The 23,532-nt window shown below is 42.2% G+C and overlaps 2 protein-coding genes and 1 long non-coding RNA gene across 3 annotated transcripts in view; all 3 read right to left on the reverse strand.

Moving 5' to 3' along the window:
* Positions 1–12,443, reverse strand: part of Rgsl1 (regulator of G protein signaling like 1) — a 42,989-nt gene extending 30,546 nt beyond the window's left edge. The window contains exons 1-6 of the mRNA XM_076872937.2: positions 12,431–12,443; positions 9,436–9,518; positions 7,116–7,190; positions 5,749–5,878; positions 1,690–1,794; positions 569–730 (exon numbers count right to left, since the gene is read on the reverse strand). Of these exons, the coding sequence (XP_076729052.2) occupies positions 569–730; positions 1,690–1,794; positions 5,749–5,878; positions 7,116–7,190; positions 9,436–9,518; positions 12,431–12,443 (568 nt within the window). The remainder of the gene's footprint in view (positions 1–568; positions 731–1,689; positions 1,795–5,748; positions 5,879–7,115; positions 7,191–9,435; positions 9,519–12,430) is intronic.
* A 4,757-nt stretch (positions 12,444–17,200) lies between these two features.
* Positions 17,201–18,040, reverse strand: LOC143412140 (transmembrane epididymal protein 1-like). Its single transcript, XM_076872938.1, has one exon. It carries the CDS (start codon positions 17,981–17,983, stop codon positions 17,201–17,203), a length of 783 nt encoding a protein of 260 aa, XP_076729053.1. The 5' UTR covers positions 17,984–18,040.
* A 3,890-nt stretch (positions 18,041–21,930) lies between these two features.
* LOC143379429 (uncharacterized) overlaps positions 21,931–23,532 on the reverse strand; it is a 29,705-nt gene continuing 28,103 nt past the window's right edge. Inside the window, exon 4 of the long non-coding RNA XR_013088480.1 lies at positions 21,931–22,097. This is a non-coding gene — a long non-coding RNA (uncharacterized LOC143379429). The remainder of the gene's footprint in view (positions 22,098–23,532) is intronic.

Here is a 23,532-nt window from a genome sequence, read left to right on the forward strand (position 1 = left end):
TTTCGATTTGAAATGCTTTCTTATTTAGCAAACAAATAAACATGGATGGATCTGATGTTCTAAAGAGAAGGTTGACGAACTTTTTATGTAGAGGGCCAGATAGTAAACATCTTGGGCTTTGTGAACCACATACAGTTTTGGTTGCATAATCATCTTCTTCTTTTTCAAAATCCTTTGAAAATTAAAAACATTCTTTGCCTATGGGCACATATACTGCTCTTTGGCCCATGGGCTGTAATTTGTTCTAGAGAATCCAAGGGAGAGCTGTGCGGGCTCAGAAGATATAGGGACTTTTCAATTACCCTGCTCCAATCCATCTTCACTCCTTCCACCCACCCTGCACTGACGGGTAATATCTCAGGAAGAGGCAAGCACCAGACTAAGCACCAGACTAACCCTTAACTTTCCCCAGTTAAGGGTTGGGGTTCCCACCACCATTCCTGATACCAAAGCAGATAGAGAGGGTGGCAGTCTGAAAAGCAAAAGATTAGGGGCTCCTAGACACTGGATTGGTTTTTTGTTTCCATCCTCCAAGAATTTCACTTCAAATATGCTTTATAATTCTTACTGATGTTCACGTTGCAGAGCTTTACTACCCTGGACCCCGACTGCAGATGGTTGGCCTTCAGCATGAGAAGGAGGGACAGGTAGTAGTCTCTCATTTTCAGGTCCATCTCATCTATGCTCAGGATCTTCTCAGCAAGGATCCAGAAATCCACCAACTCTTCACCTACAGATCAGACAGGATGGGCTTGGAGCTGCCTAATCTTGACCCTTTGGTAGTTGCTTCTGGGTGAAGCCACTTGTACCCCCGCCCCCCCCCCATCAGCCTGTTTGGCTGCATCATTAGTAATTCCTCAGGGTAAGACATCATCTCCAGAAAAGTCCTAGTGTGGGGGAGGATGGGAGCATGGGGAGAAGGGACTTAATGGGTAGTGGTCCTTTGTGACTTCTTCTTGGTATTGCTCTTACTAGAAAAACTATCACTTCGGGGAAAACTACAAGACTCAGAGTATGAATCATGAGATAGTTTTGCCCGAAAAATGAAGATCAGAGGGAAAAGAGCATTTCCTAGATCCTGGACACCTTGAACAGCCTGCAGAAAGATGCTGGGGTCAAAAGTCACCAAAGACCCACATTCCCTATTTTACAACTTTTCAAGAGCCAAACTGATTGGACAACGGAAAGATATAGCCTGTCCTACTTCTTCTTTACCTGGAGACCCAGGGTTTCACCCTGAAATCTAGGACCTGTTCCTAGTTTAACTTAGCCCTGATGAACTGGAGTGTCTGCTAGAGCAGACATTTCCAGCTTCCCAGCTCCTAGAAATCACCAGACACCCCAGAAGAGAAAGCAGAGGTTTCCCACAAGTTCACCTTTTGTTCCCCATTTCCCCACCCCAGTCGCAGTTTTATAAAGCCCCGCAGGGCTCTTATTCATCTTTAAATCCCAATCTACTAGCCCACAGGCTGCCACAAAACAATGCCCGATAAATAAATGTTAAGAGAATGAATGAATGAACGCAAGGAACCCTGCTGCTTTTACCTCTGCTATGGATCCCAGTTGTACTGGATTTTTACCCAAACTGTATTATTAAACACTTTTTATATTTACCATAGACACTCATAGCTGTCAATGGGAGATCCAGGACAACCAGAGAACTATTAAGAACGATCCAAGACAACCCACCTGCGCTGCCCTTGAGGTAGGAGCAGAAGCGCCACATCCCTCTGACTCCGCCAATGCATTTCTCCAGTAGCCACTGGTCTGCCGTCTTCCATCTCATCATCATGGCTGCCGGAAAAAGTCCATGGTAAGAGGGAGAATGAGCTCTTCCCCTGCCTCTCTCTCTCAGTCTTGCACACAGCAGACGCCCATTTGCTCAATGTGAGTAAAGAAAAATGGTGGCCAGTTAGAGAGTAGGGTCCTGACAATGGAGTGCTTTTGAAGTCAGGCATCATGCCATCTAGTCACATGGGTCAAGTGACATGTGGTTCCCACAGACAAGCGCACAGTCTACCCTCCACCCAAGGCACCTCCCTGTACAGTCTCCACCTGACCATGATCTTGCCCTCAGGGCACATTTTCATCCACCTTTACAAATGTCTATAATGAAAGGGTGGTTGAGTAGAGAGAGGGATTTGTTATAATGTTATAATGAAAGGGTGGTTGAGTAGAGAGGGGGATTTGTTATAATGTTTTCCTCCATGGATGCTCCTGGACCTTAACTTTGTCGTGGTAGCACATTGTTAATTTCCTTTGGTAAGTGAGTCAAAATTTACCAGTGTAACCCCAGATGGAAATTTTGTTCATTCATTCCTTCCACAAATATTCATTACATGCCTACTATGTGCCAGATACCATTCTAGGTGATTTAGATACAATAGCACAGAAAAAAATCCCAGGAGCTTATATTCTTGTGAAAAAGACAATAAGCAATAAGCATGATGAGTAAATGCTTTCTCTACTAAGATTAAAGGTTACAAGTGCCATAGGAAAGAAAGAGAGAGCAGGGCAAGGTAGAGGAGATTGGGAGTTCTGGGGGCACAGTTGGGATGATGGGAACGAGGTAGTATTACACAGGATCTATTGTCAGAGTAGCTTTTATTGAGGGGATAGATTTACATGGGCACATGAGGAGGTGACAGGGAGCCATGTGGACATCTGGAGGAGCATCCAGGTAGAGGGAACAGCCAGTGGAAAGGCTTGAAGTGGTAAGTGTCCTGCATGTTGGATAAACTGCAAGGAGGTCAACGTGGCTGGAATGGAGTGAATAGGGGTGGTGAGAATAGGAGGAGATGCAGTCAGAGGAAACGGAGCCAGGCCTCTAACACCCAGAAGGTCACTGAGACAGGAGCCACTGGTGGTATGTGTGGGGGAAAGTGCAGGCAGAGTGGAGGAGAAACGTAATTTGAATTACATTCCCTCTTCCCAATTTTTTATTATAGTAAAATACATCTAACATAAAATTTACCATTTTCACTCTTTTTAAATGTATGGTTCAATGTTATTAAGTGGATTCATAAAGTTGTGCAACCATCACCACCTCCCATCTCCAAAACACTCTTCTTCTTGTAAAACTGAAACTCTGCATCCATTAAACAATAACTCCTCATTTCCTCCTCCTCCCAGCACCTGACAATCATCATCCTCCTTCCTGTGTCTGATTTTGACGATTTTACATTCTTCATATAATGGAATCAAACAGTATTTGTCTTTTTGTGATTGGCTTATTTCTCAGCACAATGTCCTCACATTTCATCCATATTGTAGCATGTGTCAGAATTTTCTTTTTAAGGCAGCACAATATTCCATTGTATGTAGCATTTTTGCTTATCTATCTGTTGATGGATACATAGTTGTTTCCACATTTTTTGCTATGTAGAGAATGCTGCTATGAACATGGGTTTACAAATATCTCTGAGTTGGGCATAGTGGTGCATGCCTATAATCTCAGAGGCTCAGGAGACTGAGACAGAAGGAGGAACCCTGGTTCAAAGCCAGCCTCAGCAATTTAATGAGGCCCTAAGCAACTTAGTAAGACCCTGTCTCAAAATCAAAAATAGAAAGGGCTGGGGATGTGGCTCAGTGGTTAAGGTTAACTGCCCCTGGGTTAATTTACTGGTATCCCACACACAAAAAAAAAATCTTTGAAACCCTACTTTCAATTCTTTTGAGTTTATACCCAGGAGTTAAATTGCTCAATCATTTGGTTCACTTTTGAAGGACAGTTTTGCCAGACACAGAATTATTGACTACTTGGATTTTTCTTTTGGAAATTTAATATACAAGCTCACTTGCCTTTGGAGCTCCAAAGTTTCTGATTATAAATCTACTAATAATCATATGAAATCCCCATATAAATGACAAGTTATTCCTTCCTTTCTGCCTTTAAGATTCTCTCTTTGTTTTTGCCTTTCAAAATTTTATTATTATGTGTCTTGGTGTGAGTATCTTAGAGTTCATCTTTCTAAAAGTTAACTGAGCTTCTTGGATGTTTATACTCATGTTTTTCATCAAGTTGGGAAGTTTTCAGTTATTATTTTTTAAATATTATCTCTTCCTTCTTTTCTTGTCTAGAACACTTTAAATGCATATTCTGGTGTGCTAGATTGTGTCCCACGGGTCTCTGGGAGACTGTTCACTTTCTTTAGTATCTTTCCTTTTGTTCTTCTGATTTTATAATTTCCTCTGACCTATCTTCAGGTTTACTGATTCTTTCTTAAGTCTGTTCTAGTCCATTCTATTCACTGATTCCCTCTACTGAATTTTTCATTTCTGTTATTAAAATTTTAAACTCCAGTTTTTCTCTTTGGTTTCTTTTTAGCTTTTCTATCTTTTCATTGAAATTTCTGTTTTGTTTACATGTCATTTTCTGAACTTTTTCTATATTGTTCTTTAGTTCTTGGAGTAGCTTAAAGACAATTGTTTTAAAGTCTTTGTTTAGTATATCTGTCATCAGATCTTTTCACAGAACAGTTTCTTTTGTCTCATTTTTCCATGAAATGGATACTTTCCTGTTTCACTGTATGCCTTGTGACTTTTTGTAAAAATTTTGACATTTGAATCTAATAATGTGCAACTCTGGAAATCAGAATCTGCCCACCCCCACCCTTGCCCAGAGTTTTCTGGTTTTGTTATTTTACTTATATGAGAGAAAAATTAATTGCTGCAAGATATTTCTGTGTCAAGATAAGTTTGAGGTATAAACTTAGGTCTTCGTGTGTCTTTTTTGGACTAGTGCCTTTCCCTAGGTATCAATTGTTACTTTCTAATGAGTTTCTTTTGAATGTTCTAGTTCTTAATCTCTGACTCCAAAAAGGGGAAAAAATGAAAAATGAAAAATAAAAGAGGGACTAGACCCTCCAATGCTGAAATTACATCAGTAGATGGTGAAGGGCTTATAGCAATGGGGAGGTAAAACAGAAATGGCTGCTGGTGTCTGTGGACCTCTGTGATCCGAAGAAGCAAATAGCACACAGCTCCTGTCTATTTGGAGGTCTTCTCTGATTTTGCTGACCTCACAACCTGTGTCCAAGCCTCTCTGTGGGCTGAGACTGTGACAGCTGTCAGCCATGGAGCTGGTGCTTGGAGGTAGGCAGCTGCTACCATGCTAAGAGCTGTACAATTTACTGTCTGAGCCTTTCCCTGAAAGTTGCGAGCCTCAACAAACTCCAGAATAGGAACATCATATAGATTCTGTCAGTGTAATTCTTACCCAGGTATGGGAAGAGATTACCAGTGCTTCCCAATTAGCCATCTTCCTACAATCCTCACGCTCTTCCCCAAAATTATGCTTTAAAAGGCTTTCTCTGGTTGCTGTGAGCAGGAGAGCAAGAGTAAAGTTAAGGAGATTGAGATGATTCCAGTATCAGTTAAGAAATAATGATGGTGATTTAGAACAAATGATAATAATGAATGTGGTAAGATGTGTTTGATTCTGTACATATGTTAGGCAATTTTTTCATACTTTATGACCACTGTGTAGTTTTCTGGCTACAGTGAGATAAATAGACTATCCCACATGACTCCTGATTATTGCTCCAGGTACCAATTTTTCAGCCCAAGATTTCACCTCTTGCTACACATAGGTTGGACCACTCACATATTTACAAAATGTACAAAATGCAGCTGGTATTTTTATCTTACTGACAGGCATAGGATCATTATATAGTATGGCTTCCCATATTTCTACACCAACACACACACACACACACACACACACACACACACACACATTCTGTTTACCTCCTTCTTCAGACTTAATGAAACTGATTAATTCCTGACAGAGAATGTAATTGAAGCACAAGTTTGTTTTGCAGAAGAAAGGTAACCGATATTTTTCCAACCAGGTCAATAGTCCTTTGTATTTGGCAATCTAGAGAAAAATCAAAATAGCAACAGAAAGATAAATGAAACTTAATGGTTAAGAAATGCTGCTTAGCAAGTGGTGATAAATAACCTCACTCTTGGCAGTATCTGACTGGAAGTAGGGGTGTTGATTAAAAATCCTAAGTTCAGTGGAAACACAAGATGAAGCTCCTAAAGAAGCGTATGGACCCTAATGGACTAACAAGTTTGGTCTTTCTTCAAAAATTCTTCTGTATTTCTGGGTGAATTTCTTCCAGAAAAGATCTAAGTCTTGATTTACAGAAAAGAAACAGAAAAGGTCTCAGTTTGTGGTGTCAGGTCATAAACTCTTTTTAACTTACTCTACTTGTTTTGTAAACACACATTATTTCTTACAAGCCTCCACCCTTATCAATTGTACAACATGTACAAAACCACATGCAGACTCACACACGCCACCGTTTAGAGTACAGAAGGGATCCCTGAGTCATGGAACCGTTGGAGGAGGGAGGACAGATTTTAACAATTTAAGCTTCATAGTTATTTTAGGGAAACCAAATGTAAGAATCGGAGTAGGGTATCTTCTCTTAGTAACTCCAGAGAAAAACAAGGCTTATTATGAGCAGGGCTTAGAGTGACTTTTCTGATCCACAAACCACTGGTAATGCACACGGAAGCCACTGGCTGATCTAAGTCTTGGGAAGAAGAAAGGGGAAGCAAGGAGAAGAGAAAGGCAATCTAGAAGGAAAAGGAAAAGAAATATATGAAGAGAAAAAAGATGAAGAGGAAGAACTTGCCTCTGGAAGAGAGCTGCAGATTGGCACCTTACCTTGATCTGTATCTGATAATGTGTATCTGATCATACCTGTGTGGACTAGAGATGGCCACTGAGTATCCCACCCATGGCAGCCGTTGTCAATCAATTCCTGGGCTCTTTTTGCTTAAATGTGGCTCAAGGTTTTTCTCAGCATACTACTCCAAACATCTACTACCCCCAAATCACAGTAGACATGAGAGATGAATTCCAATTGCTAATAATGGACTAGAATATAAAGGAAAGGATTCACCAGAAACTGCTTGCCTGAGGTGAGAGTGTAAAATGTTTACCTGGTTTGGGGCTGTTTTTTCTACTCACCTGCTTTCTGGTTTCTTACACTTGTTCTTTAATCTCCTTCTTCCCTTCTCTCTCCCAATCCATGCTTCAAATACAACTCTCTCTCTCTTCCTTGGCCCCAAACCCTCTGCCATCCTGGGCTCCTACTCACCAAGTCACGAGGTATTTCTGGCCACAAGTTCCACTGTGATTTTTCAACAAGATAAAATGGGGTCTGACCAAAGACCTGTAAAAGAAAGCTAAGAAACAGCCAAAGAGCAAGAGCTTCTCTTCATATTCATGGCATGCTCCTGCGGCCACAGAGGAAGAGAGGCTCTGCTGTCTTCCTATTTGAAGGGACATTAATTCTTAAATTTGCTACACCGAATCAACGTACCCTGCACAAAAAGACTTCGAATAGAGAGAATTGCAATATTCATTCATCTTTTGACTGCATCCTGCCTGGGCCTGGGGGCTGTTGCTTATGTGCAAAGCCAAAAGCCCTTGATATGAGAACACGTTACACTGTGGGTTGCATCATCCCCTTCCTTCATGAACTTAGAGAGCTCAAGCCAAATTCTAAAACCTTTTCCTAATGAGAAGTAGCTTTGGGTTTACCTAAACTCTTGAACTGGAGAAAGTAGAGAGGACTGAAGATATGAGGAGGACTAGGGGTAAAAATTACATGCTGAGGCTTTGAGAGCATCAATTCTAAGCTACTATTCTCTGTTGTCGAGCATGGAGAAGGTTTTATCATCTAGGAACGGATGGGAAAAGGCTTCTATGCTTATATCACAGGGAAACCATGGGAATTAAATGGTAGACATGTTGACAGGAGTGTTTGACACAAAATACGACTGTCTCTCCGTACACCACAGCTGCCAAAATGGCCAGGACTTCATCTTACACTCTTGGGGGGAATGCCACCTTCCCACATCACTGTTTCTAGAAATTTGTCTTCATAAATTGGGTGATTAATGTGTCTTAAGATTACTTGGTCCCAGCAGCTCCAGAGCCTGGGGCAGGAGGATGGCAAGTTCAAGGCCGGCCTCAGTAACTCAGGCCCTAAGCAACTTCGTGAGACCCTGTCTCAAAATAAAAAATAAAAAGGGCTGGGATGTGACTCAGTGGTTAAGTGTCCCTGGGTTCAATCTCTGGTACAAAAAAAAAAATTACTCGGGAAAGTTTTCATTAAGACAGTGGCAAAGGGATCAGCGTGTGTGAGGACCACCTGAAAGTCCCGCTCAATGGAGATCCCTCTTCCTCCTCCCTCCTTTTCAAATCATGTTGGCTGCTGCCACCTTACTTTCTCTCCTCTGTCTGTCTGTGAGGCCTTTTCTTGCTACACAACCCCCTAGTCTTTTCCCCCACTTCTTTATCCATCCTTCCTGCTCCACCTTCTGCCCCTGGTGAGTTCTCAGATATCCACACTCCTAAGATTTGGCTTGGTCAGCTTCTCCTGACTCTTCAGGAAGAATGGCCTCCCCGCTCCATGTACTGCTCTCCCGCTGCCTCCTAAAAGTCTCCACTACGTCACTCGTATCTTAAATACTAGTCCCTCACTTTAGACTGGGAACTCCTTGAGGATAGGGATGGCGCATTAATATGTCCATCCCCAAAACTAATCCCAGTGGCTGGCACGGAGTAACCACTCGGTAACTGAGATAATACAGTGGTTTCTCCACTTGTCTGAAATTTCACCTTTTAACAGATGATATCCAGTGGGAAAGGGCGGGCATGCAATAAGATGAACCACAATTTATAAGATGCCAGCATTAAAATGTCATTAAAAATTTAATCCAAAAAAGATGTAGGATGAGCCCAGGTTTGGGTTTTAGTTGGATTTTGAGGTTTGTCTAAGTTACATAGCCTGAGGACATACAGTTTGGTTTTAGTCCACAACTTAAAGGCTGCATGCTAAACACCTGGTAAGGGGAGTAGAAGACAATGAATGACCCTTAGTCCTTGTCCTGAGGGAATTCACAGTCTCACACTCCAGTGGGACACAGACATGTGTACACATGCAACACAAATTGCAAATTGCCAAGGGGAACAGAGGCAGGAGAAGTTCCACCAGGAGGTCCCAGCTGTGAGGGCCTGGGAATTCCCTAAGAAGAATTTAAGAACAGAATTTAAGCTGAGATTGGAAGAGAGGTTTGGAGGTGGGGGATGGCGGGTGCACTCAGCCAGTGTAAAATGGTGGTCACTAGAGCACTGGGTATCTTCGGCTGATGTGAGGGGAGGTGACTCTGGGCAGTTAAGAGGCAGTTAAGGAGGCTGAGTCTTGAAAACTTGGTTGTATTAATATTAGGGAGCTCCCAGAGATTGTAAGGGGGGGGGGTCCTGGTTCATATTTATTGGCTCAAATTGGAAAAGTTTGCATGTGATAAGGAACTTAGTAAAAAACAAAATAACAAAAGGGCACTTAGCTCAGTGAGGTTTATTATTCAGCTGTCAATAAAACATTTGAACTTAAGTCTGACAATGCTTACCGGGAGAGAGAGAAATGTATTGAAAAAATCGGCAAAGATTTCATCCTCCAGCAGAATTATAAGATTTGTAGAACGGAGTATCTCTATAAGGGGAAAGAGAGAAAGAAAAAAAACCCATGACCAGGACTGCATTCATGTTGGGAAAACGAAGATAATTTCCCATGGCTGAATCTCAGCATGATGACCTCCGTTAGGGTCATCCACTCGGCTTCCCCTTCTCCAGGACTCTCCCATGTCACCTGCTTACATACTCCCAGCTGAGGGAGCGCACGGCCTCACAGGGCTGCCCATTCCATTTGTGAAGAGAGAAAACATTAGGAAGATTTTCCTTACAGTAAACTGCCTTCTATTTTGGGAAATTCTACAATTCATCTAAGTCCTCTCACGTAAGACAGCACTTCCAATCTTTATAAAGACACCACAGCCTCAGGCTTACCTTCAGCCTCTCTGGCTGATCACTAAGTTCTTCAGCCCGTTCCTCCTCCTGTGGCCTCCTTTCCATCAGGCTCCTCTCTCACGGGTGGGAATGGCACCCACAACCCAAGCCCTGCAGATGCTTCCCAGGGCAGAGGAGAAGTGAGCTATTGCCCATGTGGCATGTTGCATTAGTGTGGCCTGAAATGGGGCCAGCTTGGGAGCTCTCACACTGCACCATTAGCTCCACCATACTTTATTTAATAGAGTCACTGTCAGAAACCAGGGGCAGGTATTTACTTGTGCTGCAAATTTCAGCTGGTTAGTTTGGGCCCAGTGTTACAAGCTGGTAAGAGCTTTCCTGAATCTTGGTTTGGTCGTGCAATGTATTTATTAATCCTCTCAGGTTTGATTATTATTTTGTCGAAGTTAGTCAGAGGATATATTGAATGTCAAGAAAAACTAAACATGGAGACCCTAAGTGGACTAGGGACCTCTCTAAGTTTATTCCAATTCATTGTCTACACTCTTTAGAGCCCAATGTTCAACTAGTGAGTAATAAGATAATTGTCATCTAAAGGGCCATATCCATCATACCCAAAGTTCATAATTAAAGACTATAAAGCCAACAATCGAAATCTGGTACAGTAGACTAGTGCCACCCCCCACCGTCACTACAGTGCAGTTTTGATAATGTGAGAAGACCATTTACCTCCATCACCTTTCCTGATAACACCAAGTGATCGAGGCCTTTGAACAATAGAAATAGAAACCCAGACAATCAATCGCTACTATGAGCAGGAAGCTGGGGCCACTCTTGCTTTCTGTTCTACAAATAGTCTTTTTTTTTCCCCCCCGTCTAGTGCTGTCCACATTTTTGCCTTCCCCATTCCTTATTCTGTGTTTCCATTTTCTTCTGACCTGTGTTTCACATGCACTTTCTCGGGTCTCTCTCACCAGCTCTCTGCTCTTCTTTTAATGAGCATTCTCTGGCTGACTTAACCTATGACACATAAATGATTCCATAATTTGAGTTCTTGGCCCAGACTTCTCCCTTTGGCTCTAGTTATGAATATCCAACGAGCTGTGGGGACTTCTCTACATACACATCCATAGCCACTCCAAAGTGTTCAAATTGTCCAGGTTCCCAACATGCCCCCTTTCCTATATTCCCAGTCCCAGTTACTGTAATCATCACTTTGAAATTCAATCATCTACATCCAGAAAACCGAGATTCATCTTTTCTCCTCTCTCCTTCTCTCTTGCTCCGACTCTTCTCATTATCCCGATGGTGATCTGTTCCATGGTTTCTCCCCTGTATTTATTTCTGGAATCTGGTTCCATAGGGTCATTCTCTTATTTCAGATGTCTATCATCTCTCTCTCAGACTACTGCATCAGTCTTCTAAGTGGTTTCCCTGGTTCCAGTCTCTTCTTTCCTCATCCATGCACTGCCACCATAATATGTTGATGTTACCATTTTTAAAACTCTTCAAAGACCCTTCAATGTCCTAAGGTAAAGTCTAAGCGCCGGAGCTTCGCCCTGTCTGGCTTTTGCCTCCTAGGCTCATCTCCCACCACTGCACACCATGCCGCCTCTCGTTTCCAAGCCCAAACCGAGACATCGTTATTTCCTGAATATGGTAGGTACTCAAATTTCAAACTCCATGTCTTTGTTCCCGCCTTCCCATTGCCTAAAAATGTTCATTCAACTCCAGCCAGCTTCACAAATGACTAGATACCCATCAAGAACTGATTTACATATTATCTTGGTGACCAAGAATGGTAGAATCTACAGGATGACAATTGACAAGCCATGTTGTTTCATCCATTGACGTATCTTCTTCCTTTGAGTCTCTGAGAGGAGCAACTTTGTCTTCTCATCCTGCCCTAGGCACTTAAAATGTTCGCACATTATCCAAGTCTGTAAATGCTGAATGAATTATTCTTTCAAGAGTTGATCTTTAATCTTCTGGGATTTGTTTGTTTCTCTGTCATTTATAAAGCCTAATTTGCATTTCCTGAATAAGTAGATTATTGAGACTGTCGGCAAGCAGAACAGTGGGGTTTGGCAGAAATTTCCTCAATGGATGGTTTTCCTTATCTCCACACACTTCTGGATTCCACGGAGGCTTTAATGGTAGGGCTCACCACTCACAAAGTAGTCTTAACGAGGTAAGGGAACAAGGCTGCCCACATTTGCCTTCCCATTTTCTTCATTCCTTTTTTGCCATTTTCTTCTGTTCTGGATTCAGACTTCCTAATAATTGGAGAAGGGCTTTTGTGCTCATTCCAAATCATAATATTGACTTAGCACGAGAAATCACTGGATGATCCCAAACCCCATGCAATCCGTCTCCCTGGGGTAAGGCACATGGAGGGCCAAGCTATACTTGACTCTCTCCTCTAGGCTTAGTTGTCTCATGAACAAGGCCCTGTCCTATCCTTAACATCTAGTAGCAGAAGTAGGAAGGGACAGGAGAGAAAGAGGAGGAAAACAAAGATGCACTCCAATGAACTGGAGAGGCAAGTGGTTTGCCTCGAGGCTTACAATCTTGGAGACATCTCTCTCAGACACTCACCAGTGTTGCTCATGTTGCCTCGCTTTTCCTGCCACTGTGATTGGTTAGAAACAGAATTAGCCTGTAGTCAACAGCAACCCACCCCTTGTGAACACACAGTGACACTTCTGAGGAGTTCCAGATTCCATTGGCGGGGGCCTACTTATATCTGATGGAGACCACCATCTGAAGGTAAGTTTTTTTCTTACTTGATTTTCCTGATTCCTTTGAATGTACCAGAGTCATCCTGGACTTGGTCCATGCTCTTTTGTGTGCATTGACAGTGTGTGTGTCCAAGCCCTCTTCAGTAATCCATCCTTTCCTACCTTATGGTGATATTTTTGCCTGACTCACTTCAGTTCCCACGGACCTATAAACTGTTATACTAGAGGTAATTGTAATAAGGAATGTCTCCTGGATGTTCTGCACCCTTAAGACAACTTTCAAAGGACTTGACCTTCTTTGTCTCTAAAAGGTTTTGAGGCAGATGCTTGATCTTTTCATCCACTCTTTGTTTCTCTGGTCCTCTTCTGATAAAAGTGAAAAGACCATCAGCCCTATAAACCCTAATAATTTAGGCAGAAACTTTTTTTTTCTCCCAAACTTTTGAGAATGGAGTTGTTCAAGGTTAGACTTATGAGAGGACTTAAAGAACTCTAAAGTTCTAGAATTGTTGGGAAGCTTATATAATGTTTAAATCCTTGTTCCATGGCGGGGGGAGGGTTGAATAAGATTTTGGAAGTTGAAAGGAATGTTAATAATGAATTGCCAATAAAACATTACTTACATTTGAAAAGTTATTATATTTTCTTTAGTATATATAAAGATCAGATACTGTTAAGTTATTTCAAAAATGAGAAGAGATTCTTCTTGATGTTTTACTTGTTGCAGATGGGCTCATAGTCTACGGTATTTCTTCAATCTATTATCACCTTATCCATTAGTCATTGTAACACAAAGATCTTGAGGGAGTTCAGAGTAAAGCTCTGGTGGTTCTTAATATCAGCTTATTTCTTGGAATATCATCTCCTTTTGGAAAAGGCTCTCACAACCTCAGCAAAAGAAATAGAGTTGTGGTCTCTTCCAAAATGAATGGCGCACACACAGTAGCGATATGTACTGGTATTCTGTGAGGTGTTGTGCTCTCAGGCTGGTCTTCAGTTAAGCTGTGTGAAGCTACTCTCCAGCCCTAAGTGCTGCCCACCACCTTCCCTACAGCTCAAAAAGGCTGACTGTTGGGGACATTAACAACCAAATGATGGTCACACCAACAATGGTAAGGATGAGAAGAGGCTTGAAGTACATTATGAATGCATGTCCCCGTGACATTTTTAGGACCTTCTAGTTCCCAAAAGAAGGGCACCAGAAGTCTCCCAAACTTGTGTGATAATAAGAATTATGGGGGCACTTGTTAAAAACATAAATCACCAGGTCCTTCCCCTGGAAATTCTGTTGGAAGGACTAGGGTTGAGCTCAGGACTCTATGTGTTTCACAAGTACCCCAGATAATTATTGTTATCAGGAAAACATGGGAAGCAATGTTTTTAAAGTTAGATAGCCCTGACTTCACATCTCAGCTCTGAGATTTACTGGGTGTATCAGATTCAGGTTGAAATGATTTCCCAAAATGCTGAGGGTCTTCTTACTCCAGGAGTTACTTTGAAAATGGTAGCAGATCTCTTTGGCAAATATTAGGAGACTAACAGTAACACAAAAATATGACTTGTCTTCCTCATGGTAAACATGCTTTCTTTTTGAGAGCTTCTAGGGTCTTGACTCACATCTGCAAAATAGATACTGGACCTGATTCACTGTCACAATGGCTTCTTTCAGTTTCCTATTTGTTAATCAGTTCCCTATTTATTGAGCACTTCCCTGTATGACAGAAAATTTTCTAAATGTTTTGGATGTGTCCGTGAGTAAACCAGTCAAAAATACTTACCTTTATAGAGCTACTAAGCGTCCCATTTTCCTCCTCAAGATGAAAAGTTCTGCGTGGAGGGTCTGGTTGCTGGCCCTTACTACCAGGGCCAGGAGGGGGACTATCATACTCCCTGTGGCATCCACAGTAGGAGACAGTTCTTCTTGAAAGTCACACAATGATTTTTAAAATATCAAATAGAAAGGGTAGTCAGAGAGTGAGTGACCCAGAGGTTTTCACACACACACACACACACACACACACACTTCTATCTCATAGATTAAATTCTGTGCTTATTCATGTCTACACATTTGAGCTTAATAGGAAACAGATGCAGGTGATGTTTACTGATTGCTTATGTGCTTTTCCTGCTTTCCTCCCCATCCTCCATCACTTTCCTTAAATTGATATAATTCAATACCAAATGGAGACGAAGTACCCCTTCCAGTCTCATGTGGAAATGGCTCCCTCTGGTGGATGGTGGGGAAGACAACATCTTTCTCTCCAAAAACTACTCTAATTTGGAGACTTTGATTTTTGTTTTTCCCCAAGTTAATCTTCAGCTGTTTTTTCTTTCTCAAGTGTTTAGGATTAATCTCCAAGTGCTCATACCTAATTAACACAAAGCACACAGAAAAACCCTTATCGTCAGAACAGTAGGCCCACCTATTCTGCCTCTGTATCAGATGTTGGCTATGGTTCTTTGTGGCTTTGAGACCCCTGCTGATACTGCTGATATTTAGTATTTTTCCCTGAAGGTATGTGTTTTGAGACATAATAATATTTTGGGGCATCAATTTTCTACAAGCGATGAATTCATCAGTTATTTAAAAGAACTTCAAAAGCACTAAAAATGGGACAGTTCTGCAGCTTCTGTATCCCTTCAACTGTCATCTTCACAGGGAGATAAAATCTTGAAATACTAATATTATGTCCTTGCTTCTCATCCCCTGTATGTGGCTTTTCTCCATTAGTCAGAGATTTCACTTCATGAAGAGGTTGGGTTGTAATAGCAAGAGTCAATTTTTTAAAGTTTAAAAAAATCCAAAATATGCTCTTAAGATTTAAAGGGGGGGTGGGGAGGGAGGGAGGGAAGGAGACCTGAGTGGAGAAGAAAATAGAGTTTTTGTCATTTCAATAAGAAAGAAAGAAGAGGGGAAAAGCAGATCTCCTGTCGCCCCAGTTTCAAGGTACCAGAGGAGGATCAACCAGGCCAGAGAAGGGGAGCTATGAGGCTGGGCCAAGGCCTGGAGGATGTCCAAGGTGCGGGGGAACAAGGTATGGGAACCAGAGGTGACAGCCAGGAAGAGGGGCAGAGCCCCACTGGTTCCTAGGATGAGAGGGAAGCATAGAAGCTAACTTATGTTCTATTTCCACACCTGGGTCCTCTGTTAGTCTCCATTGGACAGGAATGTGGTTGCCTGATGATCCCACCGATGCAGGTATGAACCATCCACGGAGCTGGTCACACACCACATGTCCAGCACATGCTAAGACCTGGCTGAGTCTTATCTACAGATCCCAGATTCCTTCCCCCTCCACAATAACAGGCTGTTCACAGCCCCCAAACCACAGGGTGAAGGTCCTTCCCAACAACTCACTCCTTTTGCACCCTAATTTTTGAACAAGAAAATTAACCAGGAAGTGTAGGACCAGAACCAAAGGATACATCTAGTTCTCTCAGGAACCAGAAGAACAAAGGAAATGGGAAGGAGGATGGAATCCTTTCCCCTGCCCCAGCCCCAGCCCCACTTTGTCCTGACCAGATGCTTTACACTTAGCCACGAGTGAGGAAAACTTGATAAAGTCTTGATAGCCTATGGTTCCCAATAATTTGGGCTCTATCCTTCACAATTCCAGCCTCCCCGACACCCAGCAATGGCATTGTGTAACATAGAAAAATGTCTAGCTACCTGAAGCTACTTTCTTAAGTTTAGAAAACATTTTGAGTTTAGATAACATTCACCTACAAACTTCACTGACAGGAGAGTTGTGAGGATAAAAAAAAAAAAAAGCATCAAGAAGAAATAAGCCATTGGATTTTATTATATATGAGAATCAGAAAAGAGTGGGTCCTGGCGAATCTACTACTTGGAACTTGATTCCCAAGTGTACAAGAGCGCTGGGGTGACATGCCTGGAGGGAGAGTCTGACAGTACTAGAGGAGGCAGTGGGGGGGAGAACCCCTGGAGGCAGTCGAGCCCTTGGAGCCCTCTCTGTGAGTAGGGTGCAGCTCTGTTCTTCTGGACCTCACTGAGCAAGAAGCTGCAAAAGGGTCTGACTTTCTGCTTGATAAATCACAAAGTAATCAAAATAAAGAACTCAAAAAGAGTTCTGAATTCTATTTAGTCAAAACATGATTTCATAGTATCATCATGAAAGAGATCCAGAACCAGAAAGAATGAACGTGGTTATTATGTTGGGTAAATTATTATGTACTAAATTTGACTGTGGTGGATATTCTATGTGGTGGAGTGAGGGATATTTGTAAAAAGTTTCAAAAGCAGGATATAGAAAATTTCTTTAATGTTCTCATGGGAGGGGAGTGGGCGATACAGAGAGGTGCAGGGCAAGCAGGTACCGTAGCTGGAGCTGAGGAGGGAAATGCTTGGGGAGTTGAGAGAGGAGGTCTTAGTGACAGGACTCTTACTCTGTTCACCTTTCCTCTATGCACTGTTCAAACAAGGCTGAGAGAAGCCAGAAGGGAGAGGGTGCACGTCCATTCCAGCAGAGTCTTCGGTTTCAAGGTAGGACCCCCATGAAGGAAGGACACCAGGTTCTGCTTCCTGGCCGCTCACCTCTCACAGCTTCTCATCCAGACACCTTGGAGTGTGAAGGCCACAGGGCACCACCAGGGGGCGCATCCAGGTTCAATCTTTAATAAAAATGTAGCAATACCACAAAAAAGAGAAGCCATAGATCCAGATCATCAAACTGGCATTGAAGACCACATGCCAGCAGAAGAAAGTGGTGGCAAACGCTATGTCATTTTTGTCATCATCCATCCATTTATAGCCAGAAATTGGCTTGAACAACATAAAGCCTATCTGTACCAACCAAGAGCCTGTGATCATGTACAAAAAGGCCTTCATTGTCCATATCAGCATGGCATTGGGAGCCCAGAGCTCTGCAGTCACTACCACCGTTAGCAGGAACATGGCCTGGGTGAGCAGGATGTGAAACTGCAGTTCTACTCCTTCTGTGTCCTGCATGTGAGACACCATCAAGGGCAGAAACAGAAATATGCCCAGGGCTTGGGTGCCTTGCTCCAGAGCCACACACCTCTGGGGCATCAGGTTCTGGCTCACCATATCTGCACACCCCGTCAGGAAGAAGGTCAAATAGAGAGTGAGGTGCTGCCACTGTTTGCGGTACATAAAGTCTCTCTGGTGATACATCTTGCTGATAAGAACCAGCTGTCCATGAACGCTGTTCAACTCTTGGGCTACTAAAATGAAGGCACTTAGGATCTTCATCGGGCCAATGTAATATATCTGCCGTAGCTTTGCCCATCTTCCTCTGTCCCAAGGGCGACATGGTGGATACTGGACCCGGGAGTTGCAGATCAAGGCCCTAGAGACGAGCTGCGCCTGGTAAAGTCCATAGAGGAACAGAGACAGCCCTGGGTACAGATGACCCTCAAAGCCTCCCATGGAACTGAAGGCGGGTGAGCCCAGAGGCAGAAGCCAAATGTTCAGGGATGACCTTTCTCTCAGGGCCCTGGAGTGTGGAGGGAGCCGGGTGAAGCTTATATTGCCCACCCAGCCCACCACATCCACACACAGAAGGGAAGTGGTTGTGGAGGAGGGCCTAACTGTTGGGGTGGGTGTCTTGGTTTCCGTCCTGGCCTTCTGCTGTGGTTCACTGATAACCACCTAACCGTTGACAATGAAATGAGCACGTCCTCCAGCACAAGGCCTGGGCCTCTGCATGGCCGAATCCTCTGCAGAAGGGCCCTCCTTGCCTCTGCACCCGCTGTCCTTGATCCCAGTGCTACCTTCTTTACTCCCCTCCTCTTAAGTCTGTTCAGGCTACAAAATAATAGATACTATCAATGATACCAGTATCAAAATACCACAAACCATGTAGCTTATAAACCACAGAAGTTTATTTCTCACATTTCTGGAGGCTGGAAGTCCAAGATCAAGATGCCAGCAGATTTGGTGTCTGGGGAGGACCTGCTCCCTCACAGATGGCTCTTTCTGGCTGTGTCCTCACACTGTAGGAGAGACAAGCTGTTCACTGGGCTTTTTTATGAGGGCACTAATACCAGTCAAGGGGGTTCTGCCCTCGTGACCTAATAACCCCCGCTAAAGGTCCTCCTTCCCAAAACCATATCTGGGGGTAAGGATTTCAATAAATGAATTTTGGGGGACACAAAATTCTGATCACAGCACCTCCAAATTTACAGGACATAAGGAAGAACCCAAAGAGGGCACAGCAAACACAAAATGTAGGGCACAGTCCTTAAGATTCCTTCCATGTTGTTGTTAGATTATGTATTCTGTGCACGTATGAATGTGGAACAGAAAATCCCAGCAGTATCTACAACTATAATGCACCAATAAAAAACTGCAGGAAGAATAAAAGATTCTTTACCATATAACCTTGTACAAACATGATGTCCGCATGCAGTCCTCTAGATATAGACCTTTGTGAGAGCCACACATGAACCTATGGAGTGCCCAATTATCCTGATGTAATCTCAAGATTGCCAGAAAAATGTTCATTCCTAAGAATGTCTCTTTGCTGATCTCCAGAGAGAACTTGGATGCTACCATCTGAGATTCCTTCCTTTGGATTAAAGCAATGTTTTTCCAAGTTAAAATGCAGGTGGATGGGTTCTACTCAGAATTTCTGAGGGTGGTGTTCTGCAAAGAGCATTTCAGTAAGCACCTGAAGGTGATTCATCTGGAGACAACGTGTCCTACACGTTAGACACCACTGGGGACATCTACATTTTTCAGATGCACAGAGCAAAATGTTAAGCATTGGTGAGAAAGAAAGCTCATTAAACTAGTAACTTATTGTGAATTTGTTTTCAAATATTTCTCTTTTGAAATTTGCATTTATTTAGAATGTAATGGTCATATTATGTTTCATGACAGCCAACCAAGAATAGGGGATATCTCAAATTTTATTTCACATAGATCTTACATATTTCCATTTTTGTTGGTAAACTATGTTTTTATTTTTGCTGCTGTAAATAGATCTATTTTATTTTATAATTATTATTGATATAAAAACCTGTAATTTTGTATTGATCTTCATATTAGTCATTTTGTCAGGTTGTCATATTGTTCTAATTTTCAAATAACTTTATATAGTCATATCATCTGCCAAGAAAAACATTATCTCCTTTTAGATATGCTTTTGCCTTTCTTTTGTATTTTCTGTATGATCCTATATATAAAGTTCAAAACCACGCAAAACTAAATAACAAAAAGTGTGGAACTCAATCAAAATTCAGGAGAATGGTTACTTCTGAGAGGGGAAGATAAGAAAGACTTGAGAGGGACACAAAAAACATTGAAAATAATGAGAATGTTTTTCTGGTCTTGGAATTAGGGTGTACATAGGAGTATTGTGTCACAACTTATATGTGTCCTATAAATGCTATTATACACTCAATATTAAAATTTTAAATAAAAAAATAAAAGAACTAAGTAGCACTATGTGGGTGAGTGAGACTCAATATCCAACAAGTCTACTTTAAGGTGAAGAGTTTGGAAGATAACTGTAGAGGGGCTTCCTCAAATGCTAAAGTGATTTTTTTTTTGGTACCAGAGATTGAATTCACAGATATTTAAACATTGAGCCACATCCCCAGCCCTTTTTAATGTTTTATTTAGAGACAGGGTCTGGCTGAGTTGCTTAGGGCCTCGCTGAGTTGCTGAGGCTGGCTTTGAACTCACTATCCTCCTGCCTCAGCCTCCAGAGCCACGGGGAATACAGGCATGCACCACCTTGCCCAGCTAAAATTTTATCTAGATCATCAACTCCTATTATATGTATTATTCTATGACAAACTTTTATTTTTTCTCTGTCAGTCATATAATGTGTTGGAGAAAGAATTCTTTTGTAACATAGAGGTGCTTTTTATTTAAATTGTTTTCTTTATCCAGATCCTTATTGATAGACATATTAGTCTTTTTCTCCTTCAGGAACATTGGTGAGTGAATTTTCTTCTTAGGGTAGACAGCCATAAGTGAAATTTCCAGGTCATGGACTGTGTTAGGCAGCTCTCGTCACTATAACAAATACCGGAGTCCCACCAACTTCCAATAGTGCCACAGGCTGGGGACTAAGCCTTTAACACAGAGGCCTTGGGGAACATTCCAGATCCAAACTGCAGCATAAACTGTTCTGTTTGTGTTGATTTGTTTGAATAAATAGTGACAAATCTCCCCTCACAGTGGGATACTGGTTTTTCACTTGCCCTCGTGACCTTTAAATCAATAAGTTCTCTGGATTCTCCTTCCCCAGCAGATCTTCCAGGGGTTCCCTCCACTCCTACCCGCTTTCCTTGCTCAGGCATCAGCAATTCGGCCCTACTGAAAGTCTCCCATCAAGGTTCCAGTCCTCCTCGATTCCCACCCCACTGTAGCCAGATGAGCTTTGGGACAAGGGAACTAATCATTCCATTGGCTAATTTCAATTCTCCAGTGGAATCCCACTGCCTCAGAGGCAAGATTGGTGCCCTTAGTTTTGTGCTTTGGCCTGGTCTCATTCCAGCCCCTCTCTACAGGTACCAGAAGCTCTAGTTCGGCCTGGAATGGTCTTCCTGTTCCCCATCCATTCTCTACCTAGAAAACTTACTCTTCCTCATTTTTCCTTTGAGCCTCGGTTAAAGATGGCCCTCCTCTCCGCTGGGCAGGGTACTTTTCTGTACAAAATAAACACATCTCAATCATTGTATTTTCCAAGCCATGGTTTGTTTGCTAGAAATGTTTAAAGTCAGAGACTATATCTTACTATTTTTTTTTTTTTTAATTTAATCTATCCCTGGGCCTGGCAGTGCTCAATGCCTGTCTGATAGATGCGTGAGTAAATCAGTGCACTATCAGGTGAACACAAGGTCTCTACCATAAAAGACCTTCTAATCTAGTTATGAAGACAAAACAGACACATACAAAAGATGTCAGGTCACTAATGCTAAGTGCTAAGTGACAAACGAGTGGAACAAATGACTAGAGCCATGGGATTAAAAGAGAGATCTCATCCTAACCGTACAAGTCAGGGCAAATATGACCATTCACAGTTAATGGCTGGAGAAACTCTAACATGTAAATTCAGATCTTATCTTTGGTCCCATTGTCCATGGGCACAGAGAGGCAGAATGAAAGGGTGTGGTTGACCTGGCATAATTTTAACTTCTCAGCAGAAATACAGACATTCTTGCATAAACCAATGTTTCTCAACACTTTTTTCGTTTTTTTTTTAATTGTTGCATAATAATTGTACAGAATAGTGGATTCCACTGAGGCTTATTCATACACTTACATAACATAATTGCACTCCTAATTGGACTCCTCAATACCTCCCCTTGCCTTCCCCTCCTCCTTTTCCTAGACCCTTTCCTCTACCCTAATAGTCACCCTTTTGCTTTTGATGTCCTTCTGTTACTTATCCAAGTGTCACTTATTTTGCATAACATGATAATCTCCAGATCCATCCATTTTTCTGCAAATGGTACAATTTTGTTCTTCTTTATGAAGGAATTCAACTCCATTGCATATTTGTGCCACATTTTCTTTATCCAGTCATCTGTAGATGGACACATGGGATAATTCTATAACTTGGAAATGGTGAATTTTGCCATAATAAACATAGACATTTGTGTTTATGACTATGCTGACTTTAATTCTTATGGATAAATACTGAGGAGTGGTGGAACTGGGTCATGTGATAGTTTGATTTTTGGTTTTTTGAAGAAATTCCATATTGATTTCTGTAGTGGCTGTACTAATTTGCATTCACATCAACAGTGCATGAGTCGTCCCCCCCATATCCTTGCTAGCATTTGTTATTTGTGGTCTCAATGATTGCTGTCCTGACTGGAGTTAGATGGAATCTCATTGTAGTTGTGATTTGCATTTCCCTGATGCCAAAAGATGAGCACTTTTCCAAAAACTGTATTCCATTTGTACTTTTTTAAAAAGAAGTGTCTGCTTAGTTCATTTGCCTATTTATTAAATAGGTTATTTGTTTTTCTGATGTTGAATCTGAGTTCTTTTTACATTCAAATATTAATCCTCTGTTGGAAGAGTAGCTGGCAAAGATTTTCTCTCATTCTGAGGGCTGTTTCTTCACTATGTTAAAGATTTCCTTTGCTGTGCAGAAGCATTTTAATTTGATGCCATCCTATTTGTTGATTCTGAACTATGGAAGTCCTATTCAGAAAGTCAACACTTTTTACTTTTGTCTACCCTAAGGAGCGCTTCACCATGTTTTTCCTTATTAACTTCTCCCTATGAAAAGGTAATATCACTCTGCTTATTAGAAGCAAGGAGTTCTACTGATGGAGCCAGATGTATCACTGACACGTAAGATGAGCAAGTGCCAAACTGACTAAGTGATGTTCGGTGACCTCCATGTATGCTGCCACCTGAGACAACCTTGCAGGTACCCTCGTGGACACTTACCACTCTTCTGGATCACCACAGGGACAGGCCCTGGTGGGCACAGTATTATCTTGTTGAAGATTTTTTGAAAATAGGTTACAAGTCTCACCCAATCCTAGTGAAAATAGTCTCTGGGTTGGGGCCCATGCATCTGCACTGGAATCAAACCTTTCTTCTGCAGCGGTGCCTTAATCCAAAACAGGTCATTCCTCACCCTATGCTTGGGAAAGAAGCACTGGACTAAAAACTACCACCCAGTTATCAGTGTACCCCTGGACACCTTCTTTCTGCCATCACCAATCCAACAGAGTGGGGCAATGTGTTAGTCAGCTTTTCATTGCTGAAATAAAATACTTGAGACAATCAAAAGGAGGGGAGATTGACTTTGGCTCACGGGTTCAGAGGTTTCAGTCCACGGTTGGCCCAGTCACTCCTGGGTCTGTGGTGAGGCAATATATCATGGCCGTGGAAGCATGCAGCGGAGGAGGCTGCTCACCTCATGGTTGCCAGGAGGCAAAGGGAGAAAGAGGAAAGGGCCAGGGTCCCCAGGGGTACACTTCAAGGGCATGTCCACAATG

The sequence above is a fragment of the Callospermophilus lateralis genome, chromosome 13, assembly GCF_048772815.1.
Source record: "Callospermophilus lateralis isolate mCalLat2 chromosome 13, mCalLat2.hap1, whole genome shotgun sequence".
Taxonomy (NCBI): Eukaryota; Metazoa; Chordata; class Mammalia; order Rodentia; family Sciuridae; genus Callospermophilus; species Callospermophilus lateralis.